The following is a 17,351-nucleotide window of genomic DNA, read 5'->3' as shown; positions in this document are numbered from 1 at the left end:
CCTACATTTTTTTTGTCATTAAGATTAGTACTGAAGAACATAACAATTTAGTACCAAAAATCAACAGGCACTCTGAGGCCAGGTATATCACAGGCTACCTATAAGGTAAATCTACCTCTGCTTTATCCCAACTATCCACCTTAATCTAAACTAATAAAGATTGTCCCACTGTCTATGTCATTGTGCTCTTTTCTTGTGAAATTGCAGGTTTGTGCAGGTTACTTCTTGGCCCACCTCAACAAGGAATTTCAACAGACAACTTGCATTCACATAAGCCTTTAATGCAGAATAAATAATGTCATGGTGCTTCAGAACTGTGAAGGGGAGAAAATATATATAGCTGCCTAAAACTTGTAATGCATTAGTTTGGGCGAGGTTCAGATTCAGGTCTTAGAGCTAAAAGGGAAAAGTGAAAACACACTGCAACACCTGTTTTATAGTTTTGCATTATATATCTTCAATCTGATGTTCAGGCAAATAAGTAGCCCCTTTCTAGATTTATATTTTAAAAAAAATACAGGCACATTTCAGAATATGATTATTATCAATGAAATGATCCACAAGTGTGTTGGTAAGTACTCTTAAAAGGCAAATACTGAACTGAGAACATACTCAAAAACACAAAGGTTCAAACGTTTGTTGTTTAAAGATATAATGTGCAACATGGCTTTTGTTGGAAATGCAGACCCGACTTCTGGGACATGCTGTGCAGAATGGTGTGAAGAACATTGCAATTAGTTTTAATTCCTTAAGGCAAAACATGCTTTATGTGGGCTGAGAGAGCAATTGAGCTAATGCACTGCAGATATAGAAAGCACATACGTTTCCAGTGAAAAGCAGCACACATTCTCCTCGCAAACAGGTTCGCATGTAGTCATGGACAAACAGGCCCTTAGTGCTGCAGTAACGGTTAGACATAAACGCTCAGCAGAATTGACGAATTCAAAAGACCAGAAGATGATCGGTGCTGGCTGTTTTATTCTACTCTGCCCATTCATAAACTTTAGTGTATTTAAAGAGGAAAATTACATTAAATAACCATAAAATAACAATTACGCCAAACAGCTATAATACAGGAGCTGGGTGTTCCTGGTTTTAAGAGAGCACTTCAAATGATCTGAACTTCACACATCTTTGCAATAATTAACCCCTCAAAGTATAAACCCTATTTTCCTGAGTGGGAATCACCCACTTTCTCCCCATAATGTCACTCACCTAAATGCTAAAGGCAAAAGAATAAGTGAGGCAAAGGATTCTGACTAAACATCCTTAACACCTATGCCAAAAATGCTGTAGGATTCTTTTTTTTACTCCTTTGAGAAAGCAGTTGTCTAGTTTTGCAGAATAGAAAAGTATTCCTGATAACAATTTAAAAATCCTCAAGAGTTTCTTTTATAACTGATGAGTATCAAATAACATAAAATGTACTTGTTTGCAAACTATCTGTCACTTATCTGTCTTTTATTAAATATATAAAAACCTGCCATCAGGTAGCAATGGATACTTTCTTTCTCTTTTGCAAAATTCAGCTGAATAAAAGCGAAAGAACCAAGTAAGAATGATTCAGTAACAGTGTCAATAAAATTAAAAGGCTAAAAACAAGCACAACAAATGCTACTGGAAACTGTAGCAATAATAATATAAAAAATATTTTAGTACACGTAAGCATGTTATTTTTTTTAATATAGGCCCCAAACAGGAGCCTATTTTTGAGACACTTGAAAAATCATTCATATCAGCAAAAGTTCTTGTTCTGAGAAGCAATATCCAGATATTTCTTCATCCCTTTATGTTCTTCAAAAGAGAGGTGGGTGGGTGACTGGGACGGAGGGAGGCATTAAGTCTGTGATGTGGTGGAAATGGATTAACTTCAATCCCTCACATTTTACATAAAATATATACTGCAATGCTATGTACTGAGCGCTGTTGCTGTATCCAAAGCAGCTCCCAGACTTCTTATTCCACGTCCTGCTCAAAATAGTCCTCTTTTTGGCTGTCGGCATGATTTTATTGTCCCTGGCGACATTGCGTTTGGAAGAAGTTTCCCAAGAATGTGCGATAACCAGGATCGTCCACGTATTCATTCATGAACTTGGAATTCAGGACCCGCGGGCGCTTCTTTGCCTGAACATTCTCAGTGGAAAACGTAGCTTCATAACGCATATCCGATGCTGAAGACTAACAAACAAAGACACATTGTCAGAGAAGTACAAAAGCTCAAAGCTTGGTAATTTACCGAAAGGTTTTGCAGGTACAATGCTGTTTCATTTATTCTATTGGCTGTAATGTCAAATAAACAATCATGACTTAAATATCTGTGCTTTAGTGAAGAGAATGGGATGTTACAAATATTGAGCAGTCAAAACGCAGACTGATATTGAACACTACTTAAATTAAATTAAGCATCTACACCATCTTCAGCATAATAGGTCCATTTCACAGATATTATTGATAGTTTTCAATGTTGTATTATTTCATACCAGCAAAACGACACAAACAGTTGCACAAATATCATTTAAAGTAGAATACTCAAACCACTCTAGCAGGCCATTCTGCAGGTAAAGCACAACTCCAATCTCAATCACTCCAATTGTTTAATATTTTATGCTCATCGGAGGCAAGCCGGGGGGGGGGGGGGGGCAGGGACGTGGGGCCGGCCGGGGGCAGGGACGTGGGACCAGCTGGGGGGGCAAGGACAAAGGACAGGCCATGGGGGCAGCGGCATTTGCAGCACATGCAACTTTGGTACATATTTTAATCCCTGCATGCTCCCTGTTCTGCCACCATTGCTGCTCCTAATCTTACTTCCAGAGATAAAACGCTGCTGTGGACAGGAATTACGAATGGTAGGGCCAGGATACTGGTTCTGAAAGAGGGCAGCAGCCAACAGGAATGAAGATCAAAAAGAAGCAATTAAAGCCATCAGCATGAACTCAGGGAGGGAACACAAGCGAACAACGAACAAGGGAATGTCAACTTGAATGGGAGGATTGGGATGGGGTGGGGCCTGAGGAAGAACAGTTTTAATGTCAACTGGGAAACCTGGATCTCAGTGCAAACTACGGGAAGGGGAAAAGAGCAAACAGAGCAAGGATGAAAAATGCTAGCAAAAATTAAAGGGGAGGAGAGTACCAGTGCAAAAGTGCGTCAATGTGATCTGAGGGAACACTGTGAGGAAACTACCAATGTGAACTGCCGGAGGCAAGTCAATTGAGAGAAATGTGCCATTTTCTTGGCAAGAGTGCCAGCATGAACTGTCAAAGGATAGAAGGATGCCAGTCCAAAAGTTGAGAGAAGAGTTCCAGTACAAAATGTGAGGAGGGAGAAGAATATCAGTATGAAGAGAAAGGGAGGAAAGAATTGGGGAAGAGATGAATAACGCCACCTGTAAACCAAGGAAGGGTTATTTTTAATGAAGTTGTACCATTGTGGATAAATCCTGAATTGGAAAAGTAAGTTATGACAGCTTGAGATATAGGGAAATGAATAGGAACACAAATTTATACCTTGTATGCATCGTTCGTTATGCTGACATGTAGCTATTTAGTCCACGAAGACAGATGTTTCAATATCCCCAAATTTAAACCCAAATAAGTCACAATTCTCTACGAGAGTAAAATAAAACATTTTTTGACCTGATTTTCCACTATACAAGTGATAGAATGGCAAGGTATACTTCAGATTTTAGCTTTAGTTTACTCTCCTCCCCTTCTCTCAGTTCATGTTAACATTTGCCTTTGTAGATCACATTGGCACTGCACTTTTCATTGTAACTCTATGCCACTGGCCTATATTCAAAGTTAACTGTGAATTGTCAATCAATCAATCAATTGGCAGGTTCTTTTCCAGTTAATTGCTGCATTTGCTGTTGGTTCCGACTCCTTTTTTTTTTAACCTGATGCTTCTACTGGACCATGTTCTGTACCACAAATGGAAATTGTTGGTCTCATGTTCAATTATCAATTCCAGTCTGTAGCAAAGAATCCAATCCTAGAGTGAAGTGGAGCCCCAAGTAGAAGATGCAGCTAGGATTAGCAATATGGAATACATCAAGCAATGTCGGTAAACAGACCGATGGAGGAGCATGACAATGGGGGGAAGAGTGTTGAAAAGGAAGACTGCTTCAAAAAAGGAGGGATTGGAGAGAGAAGTTCCCCATCATCCCAAAGGAGGAAAGGGTGTTTCTTTGAAGAAGTGCAGAGTGACTGATTAAGCAATTTCTTAATTTATAAAACAAAATCAGTTGGGAAAAGCAGAAACAAGATGCACAAAAGCTTGGGAGAGACAGAAAGAGGGTAAGAAATATAACGTATTAGGTTGAGTCAGGCCAGAAAGCAATAAAGGCTAAATTAGGTGGCACTGTGGTTAACACAGATGCCTCACAGCACCAGGGACCAGGGTTCGATTCTGGCTTTGGGTGACTGTGTGGAGTTTGCAGGTTGTCCCCGTATCTGCATGGGTTTCCTCTGGGTGCTCTGGTTTCCTCACACAAAACTATGCAGGTTAGGTGGATTAGTCAAAGTGCAGGGTTACGAAGTTAGGGCAGGGGGGTCTGGGCCTTGGTAAAGTGATCTTTTGGAGGGTCAGTGCAGACTCAATGGGCTAAACGGCCTTCTTCTGAACTGTAGGGATTCGATGGATTTTTATTATGCATATGTGATAAATAAGGTTGGTGAGCTGGAGGTGTAAATAGTACTGGGTTCCCAATACATGCTCAAAATATTACCCTTATTGTTTTCAAAAAATTGAATTTCTGTTGAAGCTAAAAGATGGCTACTATAAATCACAGGACTACAGGGTGGGGATTACCCCCAGGAGTAACAAGAACGAAGAGAGTTATTTTCTTAGCTGTGGAATTTCACACATCATCCCAAAGTGGAATCACAAAACCACAAAACTCGCACATCGAAACGCATAATGCCCACAGAGCTGCAAGCAGATTCACATCACAATTTGGGACCGTCCAGGTTCGTTTCAAAAGAGAACCAAAGGGACCTAATTTGCATCTGATAAGCTCACCTTGCTAGCAGAGTCCGTGGGTCTGCCTGGATAATAGCTTCTCAACATTATACCCTGAACAGGTGTTGGCCTTACTTCAGAATGAATTTTCAGGCCAAGGTGTTACCATCGTGAAGTACCTCCAAGTAGTGCTATCAGTGAGACTTGGTGGCTGAACAAACGTTTCTCACTCTATACCTTGCTATGAAACTTTTATACACAGCAACTAATGACTGGGCCATTATCAATCATGAAATCAGAACCCATTCTAGACACTGAATAAACATGCGTTTTGAAGTCATTGTTGAGAAGTCAGGTCAAGTGATTCAAGTGACCAATTTGAGTTCTCAATATGCCTTTGAAAACTGAAAATAGTCAGTTTTCTATTTATCCAACTTGGTGAGCCACCAAGAAGCAAGTCCCTCCAAGCACAACAAAAGCCAAAATGCAAAACCTCTCTCTGTTGGAAGACTATCTGCCATTGCTTACAGAACCAACCCTGCCTCTGTGTACTTACTTTATTTTACTGTGTTAGCACCAATTTAAAAGCAAATACTGCAACTCCAATCTTTAGCCAGCTGAACTCAAACAGGGACATGAAAGAATTCTGACTTTGAACTCTGGAAATCACATGTGGTTCCAACAACACTCGAGAAACCTGACAACATCCAGGACAAAGCAGTTCATTCAACTGTTACTCCACCAACCAATTTAAATATTTATTCATCTGTGGTGCAAGGAATGGTGTGTACCCTGCAGATGATGGCCTGTAGCAACTTGCCAATGCTCCAAATCCCTCAACCACTACCACTTAAAAGGATATGGGCAGTGGTTCAGGAAGGTGATTAATCACCTCTGTCTCAAGGACAATTAAGGGTGGACAACAAATATTGCCCTTGCCAGTGACACTGAGGCCCCATGAAAGAATAAAAAATAGAAGTGGGGGAAGGGTGGAGGACATTTGGAAGTCCACAATTTAAAATGTTCTTGTTTTATACAGACTGGCATCAGACTTGTGTGAAAGTCCCTGGTGCTGCTGCTGAATCCCTTTTCATATTCACAATGTCAAAACAATAAAAATCCATAATGCACAGATTCCAACCTAGAAGACTAACGAAAGCTGACACAGCATCAAAAGGCTGACGACTCAAGAATGGCTAAATACAGCACATTGACAGGTATATAAATAGGATAACATAAGCCGTTAATACGCTGAACATTCCTTAGTTCACTTGGGAGGGGAAAAATAACCCATACATACACGGATGCCTGATTGAGAAATAACAAATATCAATAACATTAAATTGTTTTTGGTAGGAAATTTTGATTCCTAGTATTTTAAAATCTCCATTAAATTGGGCTATGTATTTTTTTGCCAGTCTAAATAGCACAATTTGCTGACTTATGTTCAAAATTACTTTTGCTCTTTGGAAATTATTTTCCTTCGTATTTATTGCTGAAATAGCTCAGTGGGGAGAGCATTACACTGAGGTTCTAAAGGTCCCTGGATCATTCCTGGGTTTCAGTGTAAGCCCACATTTCTCAGTCCCTCACAGCGCTAGGGACCCGGGTTCAATTCCGGACTTGGGTGACTGTCTGTGAAGAGTTAGTACGTTCTTCCTGTGTCTGTGTGGGTTTTGGGTGCTCCCACAGTCCAAAGATGTGCAGGTCAGGTGGAATGACTGCTAAATTTCCCTTAGCAATTCAGATGGCTTAGCAGGATAAATATCTGGGTTACAGGGATAGGGCCGGGGTGCGATTATTGCTGGTACAGGCTCAATGGATCGAATAGTCTCATTCTACAATGCAGGGATTTTATGATCCTTGCTATTTCAGGCAGCTAACAAGGAGTTAAAAGTGCTTAATTTATTTCTTAAAAACCTACATAACTGCAAGAAGGACATTATTTGGTCATAAGATTATTCCAATCAGGTTGGAGAAAACAAGGTTAAGTGGATTTCTGAAACGTACTCAGAGAAAGGTTCTAAGTTTTATATCAAAATTTGGGAATTCTACTTGATTTACTTCCTTACTTTAAAATGGATATATATTTTCAATATTGAAAAATTAGAAACTAAATAATGTTTTGACATATCAATCAAGTTATTAGCTCTCAAAAAGGGACTTCACACTTCCGTCCTCCTCATGCTACACGAAGAGACATCATCTCCATCTCAAACCCTCCCAGATCCTGTCGGCAGTTTTCTTCCTTTCTCAGTTCTGGGTAAACTCTTCACATTGTCTAATCTTCCCTAACTCATGACATTATTCTGTTCTCCCGAGCTCAATCTGGCACCCTTCTTCCTTCTCCTTTCTTAATTCTGGCACTTCACTGCCAATCCACGTTACTTTTCTTCCCAACTTTGTCACCTCCACTCCTTCAAACTGGCACTTTTTTTCTCTTCTCACCACTCCCCCACCCCACCCATTAAAGGATTAAATCTCTGAGTTTAAACTGGCATTATTCATTAATGCCACATTCCTCTCCCCTTCACATACTTGGTAACAAACATACACAAATATTCCTCTCTTCCCTTCCAAAGTATGATTCTTAGTTTCTCCAAAATACTTTTCCTCCAAATTGTCATTCTCTGCTTTGCCCCAGTTTCCTTGCAAAATTGCTGCCCCTCAGCATGTCACTCCTTCACACCAGCTTTGCTGCCCCATGTTCACTTAGAGCCTTGCTGCCACTTAAAATGATTAAGACCACCTAACACTGAGAGCAGAAACTTCTGTTCTGAAAAGAATTCCCATCCTCAGTAGCTGGAATTACTTCAAATAGCATTCTGTTAGGTTCATGGTGATTGACATGTCAATCTGGAAATACGAATTAGATTTCCAAAAACAGACAGTTGATACATATAATGGGCACTGCTGCTTCACAGCTCCAAGGACCTGGTTTCGATTCCCAGCTTGGGTCACTGTCTGTGTGGAGTTTGCACATTCTCCTTGTGTCTGCATGGGTTTCCTCTGGGTGCTCCGGTTTCCTCCCACAGTCCAAAGATATGCAGGTTAGGTTGATTGGCCAAGCTAAAAAAAAATTGCCCCTAGTGTCCTGAGGTGTGTAGGTTAGAGGGATTAGTGGGTAAATACATAGGGATATAGGGGTAGGGCCTGGGTGGGATTGTGGTCAGTGCAGACTTGATGGGCCAAATGGCCTCTCTCTGTACTGTAGGGTTTCTTTGATATTTTTTCTATAATAATTTCGAAAGAGAGGTCACTCCAAACCAAAATTTCTTGTCAAGCCACACTGAAAGCACAAAAAAAAATTCAGTACACCTGTATCTTTGTAACATCCGGATTAAAGGGCTATTCAGTAGAATACACTTTCCTCTTCATTTCACTATCTCTAACATATAGAATGATTTGAAAGCTCAGTCTAGCAATGCCCATAGGTTAGTAATGAATTAAATAGAAGATCAGTTTAAATGAACACACTTTACATTTTTTCAGACAGGTCCCTTTATCTTTTCTATTCCCTGGCTGAATTTGCCAATCAAATATTGAGAACTTTGCCCTGGGCAAGACTTCCTTTTCCTACATCTTTTGTCAAAGGCATGTGCAAGGTGTTGTTAAAATACCCTTTACACCGACTGCATTTATCATTCAAATCAAACACTATAGCATTTTCTTACCATTCCCCCTTTGTTCGTAGGCCTTTGTTATTACTTGGAACAAAGAAGAGCTACCACTTTTTACGCCTGAAACAAGCCCTGTACAAGTGCTTTGCCCCAAAACTAGCCCTAGAAGCTGGAACTGCAATTTGGAGTAACTCTATTATGCTACTAGCCTACGGGGTGCACAGTAATGGATAAAGGAAAATATAAACGATGACTAGCCCAAACAATGGTGCTTAAAATGAATGATCGAAGAGGTTGCATCAGTGGAGTAGGCATTCTATTGGTAAAATTTTACAAGCACTCTATTCTTATCATTATCACTGTTGCCTCAGCATGCTTTATTAAAGCATGGAGAAGTAGTGTGTTGCATATATAAGAATCTTTGCTAGGGAAGTGTGTTTTGCGCAATAATGTATTTTTCTTTATTTTTCATGGTTCAATGACCATGTTGAAATTCAATAAATTAATTATTGGAAATGGTCCTTCTTACAATGGCTTTTTATGCCCAGTAAAATATTCACAGATATAGGAAAAATAGTTCCAGGACTCCGCTCTCTAAATGCCAATTCTATTTTGAAAATGACACCAAGATTTTGTTTTAAATGAAGATTTTAATGAAATAAGGTAAAGCAGGACGAGTGCTTAAACAGATAGTAGATGAATGAAAGCACCTGAAAGCAAGAACATTCATTTCTGAAGCTATGTTATAGTCTTCAGGCTATTTTGGCAACAATGAATTCTACTGCCTGAAGTTAGGCTTTTTTCCCCCATTTATCCCAGATTTACCACGTCACCTTCACCTTCAGCCTCCCATCCATTGACTCTGTCTACGCTTCCTGCTGCCTCAGCAAAGCAGCCAGCATAATTAAGGATCCCATGCACCCCAGACATTCTCTCTTCTACCTTCTTCCATTGGAAAAAGATACAGAAGTCTGAGGTCACGTACCAACCGAATCAAGAACAGCTTCTTCCCTGCAGCAGTGTGCACCATCTACAAGCTGCACTGCAGGAACTCACCAATGCTCTTTAGGCAGCATCTTCCAAACCCATGACCGCTACCCATCTAAAAGGAGCAGGGTAGCAGATGCATGGAAACGTCATCACCTAAAGGTCCATTCCAAACCACTCACCATCGTGACTTGGAAATACATCGCCATTTCTCCAGTATCACAAGGTCAAAATCCTGGAACTTCCTCCCTGTGGGTGTACTACACCTCAGGAACTGGAGCAGTTTAAGAAGGAAGCTCACCACCACCGTCTCAAGAGCAATTAGAGATGGGCAATAACGCTGGCCAAGCCAGTGAACTGAATGAATAAAAAAAAATCAAGCTCCACAATCATGGTGATGTGCAATATTATTGCTCTGCTTCCTTTTTTGACATCAACAGTGTTACAGCTTCATTAATCCCAGACTAAGTGTCCCTTCCCACATTGAATTCTTCAACTGGTATGTTGCTGGAATGCCCGCACAAAAATTTTCATTTTCCTTCCCAACTCTTTTGGTTCCAAAAGTCCAGTAGGAACAGATCTTTTCAAAGCTCTTTCAGCTTCATATCTTATTTCCATTTTAAATAGATAAATTAGATCACCCCTCAACTTTCTAATTGAAATGGAATAAAAGCCAAGCATATGCAATCTGTCCTCATAAGTCCCAGAATAATTCTTGTGAATCTGCTCTGTAGCCCCTCCAAGACCAATATATCCTCACTGAAGTATAGTGCCCAGAACTGACTGCAGTTGGGACATGACCAAAGCTGTGTACAACTGAAGCATAATTCCCCCCCCTTTATTTCCACCCCCTTTGAAATAAAGGCCAACATTTCATTCGCCTTTTTGATCAATTTGAGCATCTGTTCACAAGCTTTTATTATTTGTATTCATGGACAATTCTCTTGGCCCTACCATTCTTTTCTTCTCACTATTAAAAGTTCCAATTTGTTGCTCATACAACCAAAGTCGATGATCTCATGCATGTTCAAGTTGACTTCAGTTTGTCACTCCTTATAACTCACTGCTCCTATCTGCACAATTTAGTCTCCTAACTTGTGTCATGATCCTGTGATACTGAATTATTTTATGTTTCTGTAGTGTTTAGAGTTAAGTGTTCTTTTGTCAAAGCAGTCAGCATATCTGGTGGGAATTCAGCAAATGCTGAAAAGCAGGATAATTGTTCCTTTTAGCCCTGTAATGATTACTTAGTATAGAGTTAATTGCATTTTGTTTATAACTGAAAAAGGACCCTCGGGTTTTGTATTGTTAAAGTAATGGGAGGTGAGTAGATATATTGGGTCATATAGTCATGTGATGCTAGAAGTGGGAGGAGCCAGGTTTGTAGCAGAAAAATACGTTTTTTCTGTGCCCAGTTGCTGGAGGGGGCTGTTGAAAGATGGGAGCCCATAAGCTGCACACTCTCTCTCTCTCTCTCTCTCTGAAAAGTCTTTCTCTATAAAGACTCTGCAAAGTTTTTCTGGAACCTTCATGGCTGTTACCCAAGTCATAGTAAGTATATCTGTGATTGCTAACTATATTTAAAGTGTGTCTGAAGTCTATATTGCTTTATCGGAACTGATATAATAAGTTAGAAATTAGAATTGTTTCCTTTCATTTTAAGTATTGTTCAGTGGGTTAAAGTTAAGCTACTTCATTTTATTTGAGCCATTATCAATAAAGCTTGTTTTGATAAAAGAACCCTAATTTGTCAGTAAAATCAAACCTGGAGTGAATCATTCTATCCTCACATTTGTGCCAAAAAAAATGGTTTGGATCTAATCTGACTTCACGAGCATAGATAAATTTTTGAATAATAAAGGAATTAAGGGTTATGGTGAGCAGGTGGGTGAGTGGAGCTAAGTCCATGAAAAGATCAGCCATGATTTTATGAATGGTGGAGCAGGCTCAAGGGGCCTGATGGCCAACTCCTGCTCCTAGTTTTTCAGGTAGAGCAGCATAACATTTGTCATTTGAAAACCTGAATGTAAATTCTCTACTTCTTCATCCAACTCACTGTTACATATGATGAAAAGCTAAGGGCTCAGTATGGATATCTGGGGAACACTACTTGTCACATCCAAAGCTATATGCCCCTTCTCTATCTCCTAGCTCTCAAATTAGAGGGGGTGGCTCGGTGGCACAGTGGTTAGCGTTGCTGCCTCACAGCGCCAGGAACCGAGGTGCGATTCCTGGCTTGGGTCACTGTCTGTGCGGAGTTTGCACATTCTCCCAATGTCTGCATGGGCTTCCTCCGGGTGCTCCTGTTTCCTCCCACAGTCTAAAAGATGCGTTGGTTAGGTGCTTTGGCCATGCTAAATTTCCTCTGTGTACCCAGACAGGCGCTGGAGTGTGGCAACTAGGGGACTTACACAGTAACTTCACTGCAGTGTTAATGTAAGCCTACTTATAACACTAATAAATAAACTTGTAAGCTTTAAACTAGTCATAAAGCTGTCTCCAATTCTGTGTGCCTTCAGCTCCAGTAAGTGCAGAAACCTGTGCAGAAACCTATCACAGAATCCTAGCAGTGTAAAAGAGGCCATTCAGTCCATTGTGTCTGGATTGACTCTCTGACAGAGTGTCTTACCTAGACCCTCTCCCCTGCCCATTCTCCGTAATCCCACACATTTCCCATGGATAATCCATCTAACCTACACATCTTTGGATATTGAGGCAAATTAGCACAATTAATCCACCTAACCTGTACAAAAAGGAAATTTGCATTTATATAATTCTGTATGCAATGCCTTGTTCCAAAGCACTCTATAATCAGTGAAGTGTTTCTGGATTGCAGGAATCCTTGAATGCCTTATGGAAATCCATATAGTTAACAACAATCTCTTTTTATATAGTACCTTTAATATAAACAGATTTCCAAAACACTTGAGGGGAGTATTATCAAACAAAATATGAAACTAAACCACATGGGAAATATTGGGACTCCTGATTAAAAGCTTGATCAAAGCATTGAGTTTTAAGGAACATCTTATAGAAGAGAGGAAGAGATAGAGAGCCAACAGGGTTAGAGACCTAATGGTGTGGGGCCTAATAGTGGTGTGATTAAAATTGAACATTTTTAATTTGAGAAATTAAAGAAGCATAGAGATTTCAGAGAGTTGTAGAGAAGAGATAAGGAGGGTGAGGCCCTGGAGAGTTTTGAAAACAAGAATAAGAATTTTAATATTGAAATACCAACCACAGAACTCCCTCATCCAAGATGTTAGTTTGGTCATCAAAAAATGACCAAACATTGTCCAGTCCATGGTGTTAAGATTTGCAGACACAACTGAGTCACTACGGTTAGCTCCAGTTGCGCATCATCATCTTCTCGTGTGTCAGGCAATCGACATGGGTGATATAGCTGTCATGGTTGAATAGTTGCTAGTGTATGCAACCTGTGAGAATTGGATGTGAGTTTTGAACAGTGCAGGGAGTATGAGGCTGAGGTGAAAAAGCAAAATGAGAGGTATGAGTCCAATGAAGATTATTAGTAGGGGAGTGATGGGGATGTGGTGAACTGAACAGTTGGTAGGATATAAATCTTGAAAATGCATTCACTGATATTGACCATTAGTGTAACGTGATCAAACTTCTTTTGGCACTATCTCAAGAATCTTGGGGTTTTACTCTTGGCACTGACTTCCACAGCTCTCTGCTCCAACTCCCTTTTGGTCACGTGTAAAGGCTACTTTCCCCTTGCAAATGCAGGGCATCACCCCCTCCTTTCTGCCTCTGCTATCAATACCTTCAACGGAGTGTCTGAAAACCTTGGGAGCTTGTTCTCTTGCATTCCTCACTGATTCCCAACTCGGTTTTACCTCTGTTTGACTGCTAGCACTTGCTCCAGCCACACGATGGAGAGTGAAAAATGGAGTCGGAGAGGAGAATTTTGAGCCGGTGCCAGCAGTCCACAGGATCGCCGACGCGGGCGGAAGATCTGAAGAAAGTCAGGAAACGATTGTTGGGATGTTGAGAGATTTATGCCCACGTATTATCCATTTTACAACGATTTTAATTGAATTTTGTGATTATCTAGCCTCACTTCCCCCCGCCCCCCACCCTTCACTGAATATTTACAACAGGTTTTACAAGTCATGTTTCAATCGAGAGGATTTCCCCAGGAAGTACAGCCCATAGTACCCAAGGAAAAGGGAAATATGCTCCCTGCCAACCTATGCCAGGGGACAGTGCCATACGTGAGTCCTTATGGGAGCCCGATGGAGGGGAAGTTGGTGGGGGTCGGGGGGGGTGGGGGTAGAGTTCCAGTTTTGTGTGGTAGAATGGGGAGAGCAGGCAGTAAGGGGGGGATATTGTAGTCACAGTGAGGAGCAGGCACTGAGCTTGGGGGACGGGGGGTAACGCCAGAGATACTTGTGCGACTGTGGCTGCAGGGGAGAAAGGAGTTCCAGTGCTTATCAAAATGTCCTTTAGAAGTGGCACACCCATCTCTGTGTGGTCTGCTGAAGTAAGTGAACTGAGTATGTGGAGCTCTGTAAGGCTCTGCCCCGCCAGAGTGATGCCTTAAACCCTGTGCACTCTGTTTTTTTAAGTCAGAGAGGCTCAAGATCTGGAGAGAAAACTGGAAACTTACAGCTGGTTTTCAATCTGTTCAATTTCAATTTACATTTTGCAAAATATGGTAAGATTCCGTCCACTGCTTCAGTGTCCACTGTCAGTCAGAACTAGCAGTTCTGGCAGGGTTATCAAGCTGAACAATTGACTATGTATCACTCACCCAGATTCTGCCTGGCCTGCTGGAGTATGAAAGGGTAAGATGCAGCAAACTATATGGGGACGCAATAATCTTAGCATGGTCTTCCTTCTCCTGAATCCCAATTTCAACATAATCATTATCAATTTAAATTAATTTTAGCATTAGTACGATGAAAGATATTGTAAAAGTAATAAAAAAAACTGAAGGAATTTGGATAAGAGAAATTATAATAGAGAAAAGTAAAACTCTCCTTCGATCTGATGCAACAAAAGAGTGCCAAGATATAATTCAAAGCTTTGATGTAAATGAGTTTGAATTCCAAGACAAGCTCAATGGCTTAAAAGGTTTGTTTGAAATTTAGCCCAGTGTTGTGAGAAACTAGGGAGGACATTTGCAAGATTGTCACTAATCTACAGTGGGGAATATGCATAGATTGGAAATAGAGAGTAATTGGGTCTCCATTTTGCAAAAGTTGACTAAAAAGATACAAACAGCAATAACAGATTCTGCAGTATGATTCCCATTTCATGCAAAACAATTGAATTGATTTTCAGTGGTAAAAAAGTTCACAATTATCTATCAAAAAACCCAGTCAATAGCAGCCTATGTGATATTTGAGAAAGAGACAATCCAAGTTGATTGCAGTGAATCCTATGACATTGAATATTTGTACTTCCAAAAACTATTTGAAAAAACTAGTATACATGAAAGTTAAATCATTAAGCTTAAAGTTTGCCTTCAATGGTTATTAGTTAAAGGGGGAACATTGGGGTATTGGTTGAGAAGGGCAGAGTTATGGGTAAGTTCTCCAGGGGTCAATGTTTGTTCTACTACAGTTCCTAATCTACATCATCATTCCATCTATAATGGAATGCTATTTGATTAAACCACACCACCAAGGAGCGGATGGGAGTATCAAATGAGTTAGCCACAAATAACAGAATGAGTTAAATCAAATTAAGTAGAACAATGCCAATTGAAATAAGATGCACACAAGCTAATTGGGAAGAATAGGTAACATGTATAATTTGTGAATGTGCTTCAAAGTAGCTAGAATTAATCCAAATGAGACCTAGGAGTCTTGGGTTAACTTGATGCTCAACATAACTAACCAATGTAGAGTAGTAATTAACAAAACCAATATAATCATGAATTACAAAACCAACAACAGCATACAAGTTATAGGAATCTGTGACCAAGGTGCTCTGCTTAGATCACACTTCAAATACAATGTCTAGTTCCAGACAAACCAGGAAGACATCCAAGTGCAGAGAAAGGCCACAGAACTAATTCTTGGTGCTAGAGGTCTAAGTTACGAGGAAATGCTGCTGTAATGTGGATTTTTTTAACTTGGAAAGGAGGCATTTGAGAAATGATCTTATAGAGCCCCCTTATATTGTAAATGACATAGAACAGGGTAAGCAAGAATGCTGTTTTAAATTAATTTGTGAGGGTAGTACAAGGACATAAAAACTAAAACAAGTAAAAGGTCAATTTGGGATTGATAGCAGGAGGTTCTTGACAGAGAAAGTGACTAACATTGGAAATTGAACTTCTGAACGGATTGATAGAAGCACAAAGCATGAATCATCTAATAAAGCATCCGATGCAGCAATGGGAGGAGTACAAGTTTGCTCCTGAAGGGTGTATTAGCTCACGCCAAATGACCTTACTCAGGATTTGTAGTACATGTAAAAACTGTTAAACTGTTTAATGAGCAGCATACTTACAAGACGTGATTTAACCCGTTTTGGTAGCTCTTCATCTAACGTATAAACATCATCACGTTTTACTACGAGTTGGGAACCATCTTCAAACTCAACCTAAAGAAGAATTTTCAGAACCACTGTTAAATTGATAAAGTTAACTTAAATTATGTTACAAAGATTACTAGTTGCTAAATGTACACACAATGTAAGCATGGGTTTTACAATGCACTGTGCAACTCCTTGTTCACTCACTATAAAGAACTCCAAAGTCAATAAAAGCAAAATGCTGAAGCTGCTGGAAATGTGATATAAAAACTGAAAAATGCTGGAAAAACTCAGCAGGTCTGGCAGCATGTGTGGAGAGAGAAACAGAATTAACATTTCAAGTTTGTATGACTTCTTCAGAGCCCTGAATTCACAGACAAGAATCAAAAGAACTACTAATATCACCTTCTTTCCCCAGAGGGCCACGGAATAGATTCATTTGAGCGGTGACCGAAAACTTACTGAAGTGAACAGGAGAAATATGATGATGGTAGCCATAGGGCAAGAACAACAGTGAAGTAATCACCACAATCGTTACATTAGCCAGACGGAACAGAGTACATTAAGTAGAAACAGAAGAGCTCCGATTTCAACTGAGCGGAAATCAGAGACCAGAGAGGTCGCAATCTTCAGAAATGAAAAAAGGCAAAGAAGACGGTGTTCCCAAACCACCTATTAGTTTGAGTTCAGTTTAATAGTGTCTAGAGGACCAACAGCAAAAGGTCTTATGAGTTATAGTAAACTACTGAAGCATCACAATGCTTTTGGCATAACAGAAGATTAAAATCCAGAAAAATGTAAGGAGTGAGAAAAGGGAATATGGAGAGAGAATAAAAACAACATTTTCCTAAGAGATCAAAAAAAATTACGTTTCCTATGAGACTTCAAATGCTCAGAATGACGAGGAGGCAGAAGTTTCAGGAATGTCAGAGAATGCTGAGGTCTGAACAGAGACTTGGGGGAGATGTAGTATAATAGAGTATGTTGGATTAAGTCCCAAAAAGCATTAACTTTAAGTCTGTGATTATAATCTACGAGTAAGAAGTTCACATAAGGGATAGTTCCCATAACTGTTGCAACTGTATGTTGTAATAAACTTGAGGTTATTTGCAGCTAGCAGTCTTTGGCCGTTATTTAAACCACACCAACCCAACAACACAATACAAAAAATGCTCATCGGACGTGCAGAAAATGAAACAGAGAATGTGGACCTTATTTAACTGCAAAATTAAAACTACTAGAAAAGAACTAATTCTTAAATCCAACCAAATTTCC

The 17,351-nt window shown here is 40.0% G+C and overlaps 1 protein-coding gene across 1 annotated transcript in view; it reads right to left on the bottom strand.

The window, feature by feature from the left end:
• Window positions 1–265: 265 nt before the first annotated feature.
• LOC145342911 (lysine-specific demethylase 4C-like) overlaps window positions 266–17,351 on the bottom strand; it is a 354,712-nt gene continuing 337,626 nt past the window's right edge. The window contains exons 21-22 of the mRNA XM_080188495.1: window positions 16,053–16,145; window positions 266–2,178 (exon numbers count right to left, since the gene is read on the bottom strand). Of these exons, the coding sequence (XP_080044621.1) occupies window positions 2,008–2,178; window positions 16,053–16,145 (264 nt within the window). The 3' untranslated portion in view covers window positions 266–2,007. The remainder of the gene's footprint in view (window positions 2,179–16,052; window positions 16,146–17,351) is intronic.

The sequence above is a fragment of the Carcharhinus amblyrhynchos genome, chromosome 5 (genome assembly GCF_965287045.1).
Source record: "Carcharhinus amblyrhynchos chromosome 5, sCarAmb.v2.hapA, whole genome shotgun sequence".
Taxonomy (NCBI): Eukaryota; Metazoa; Chordata; class Chondrichthyes; order Carcharhiniformes; family Carcharhinidae; genus Carcharhinus; species Carcharhinus amblyrhynchos.
The sequence above is the reverse complement of the archived record's forward strand: the minus strand, read 5'-3'. Positions and strand labels throughout refer to the sequence as shown.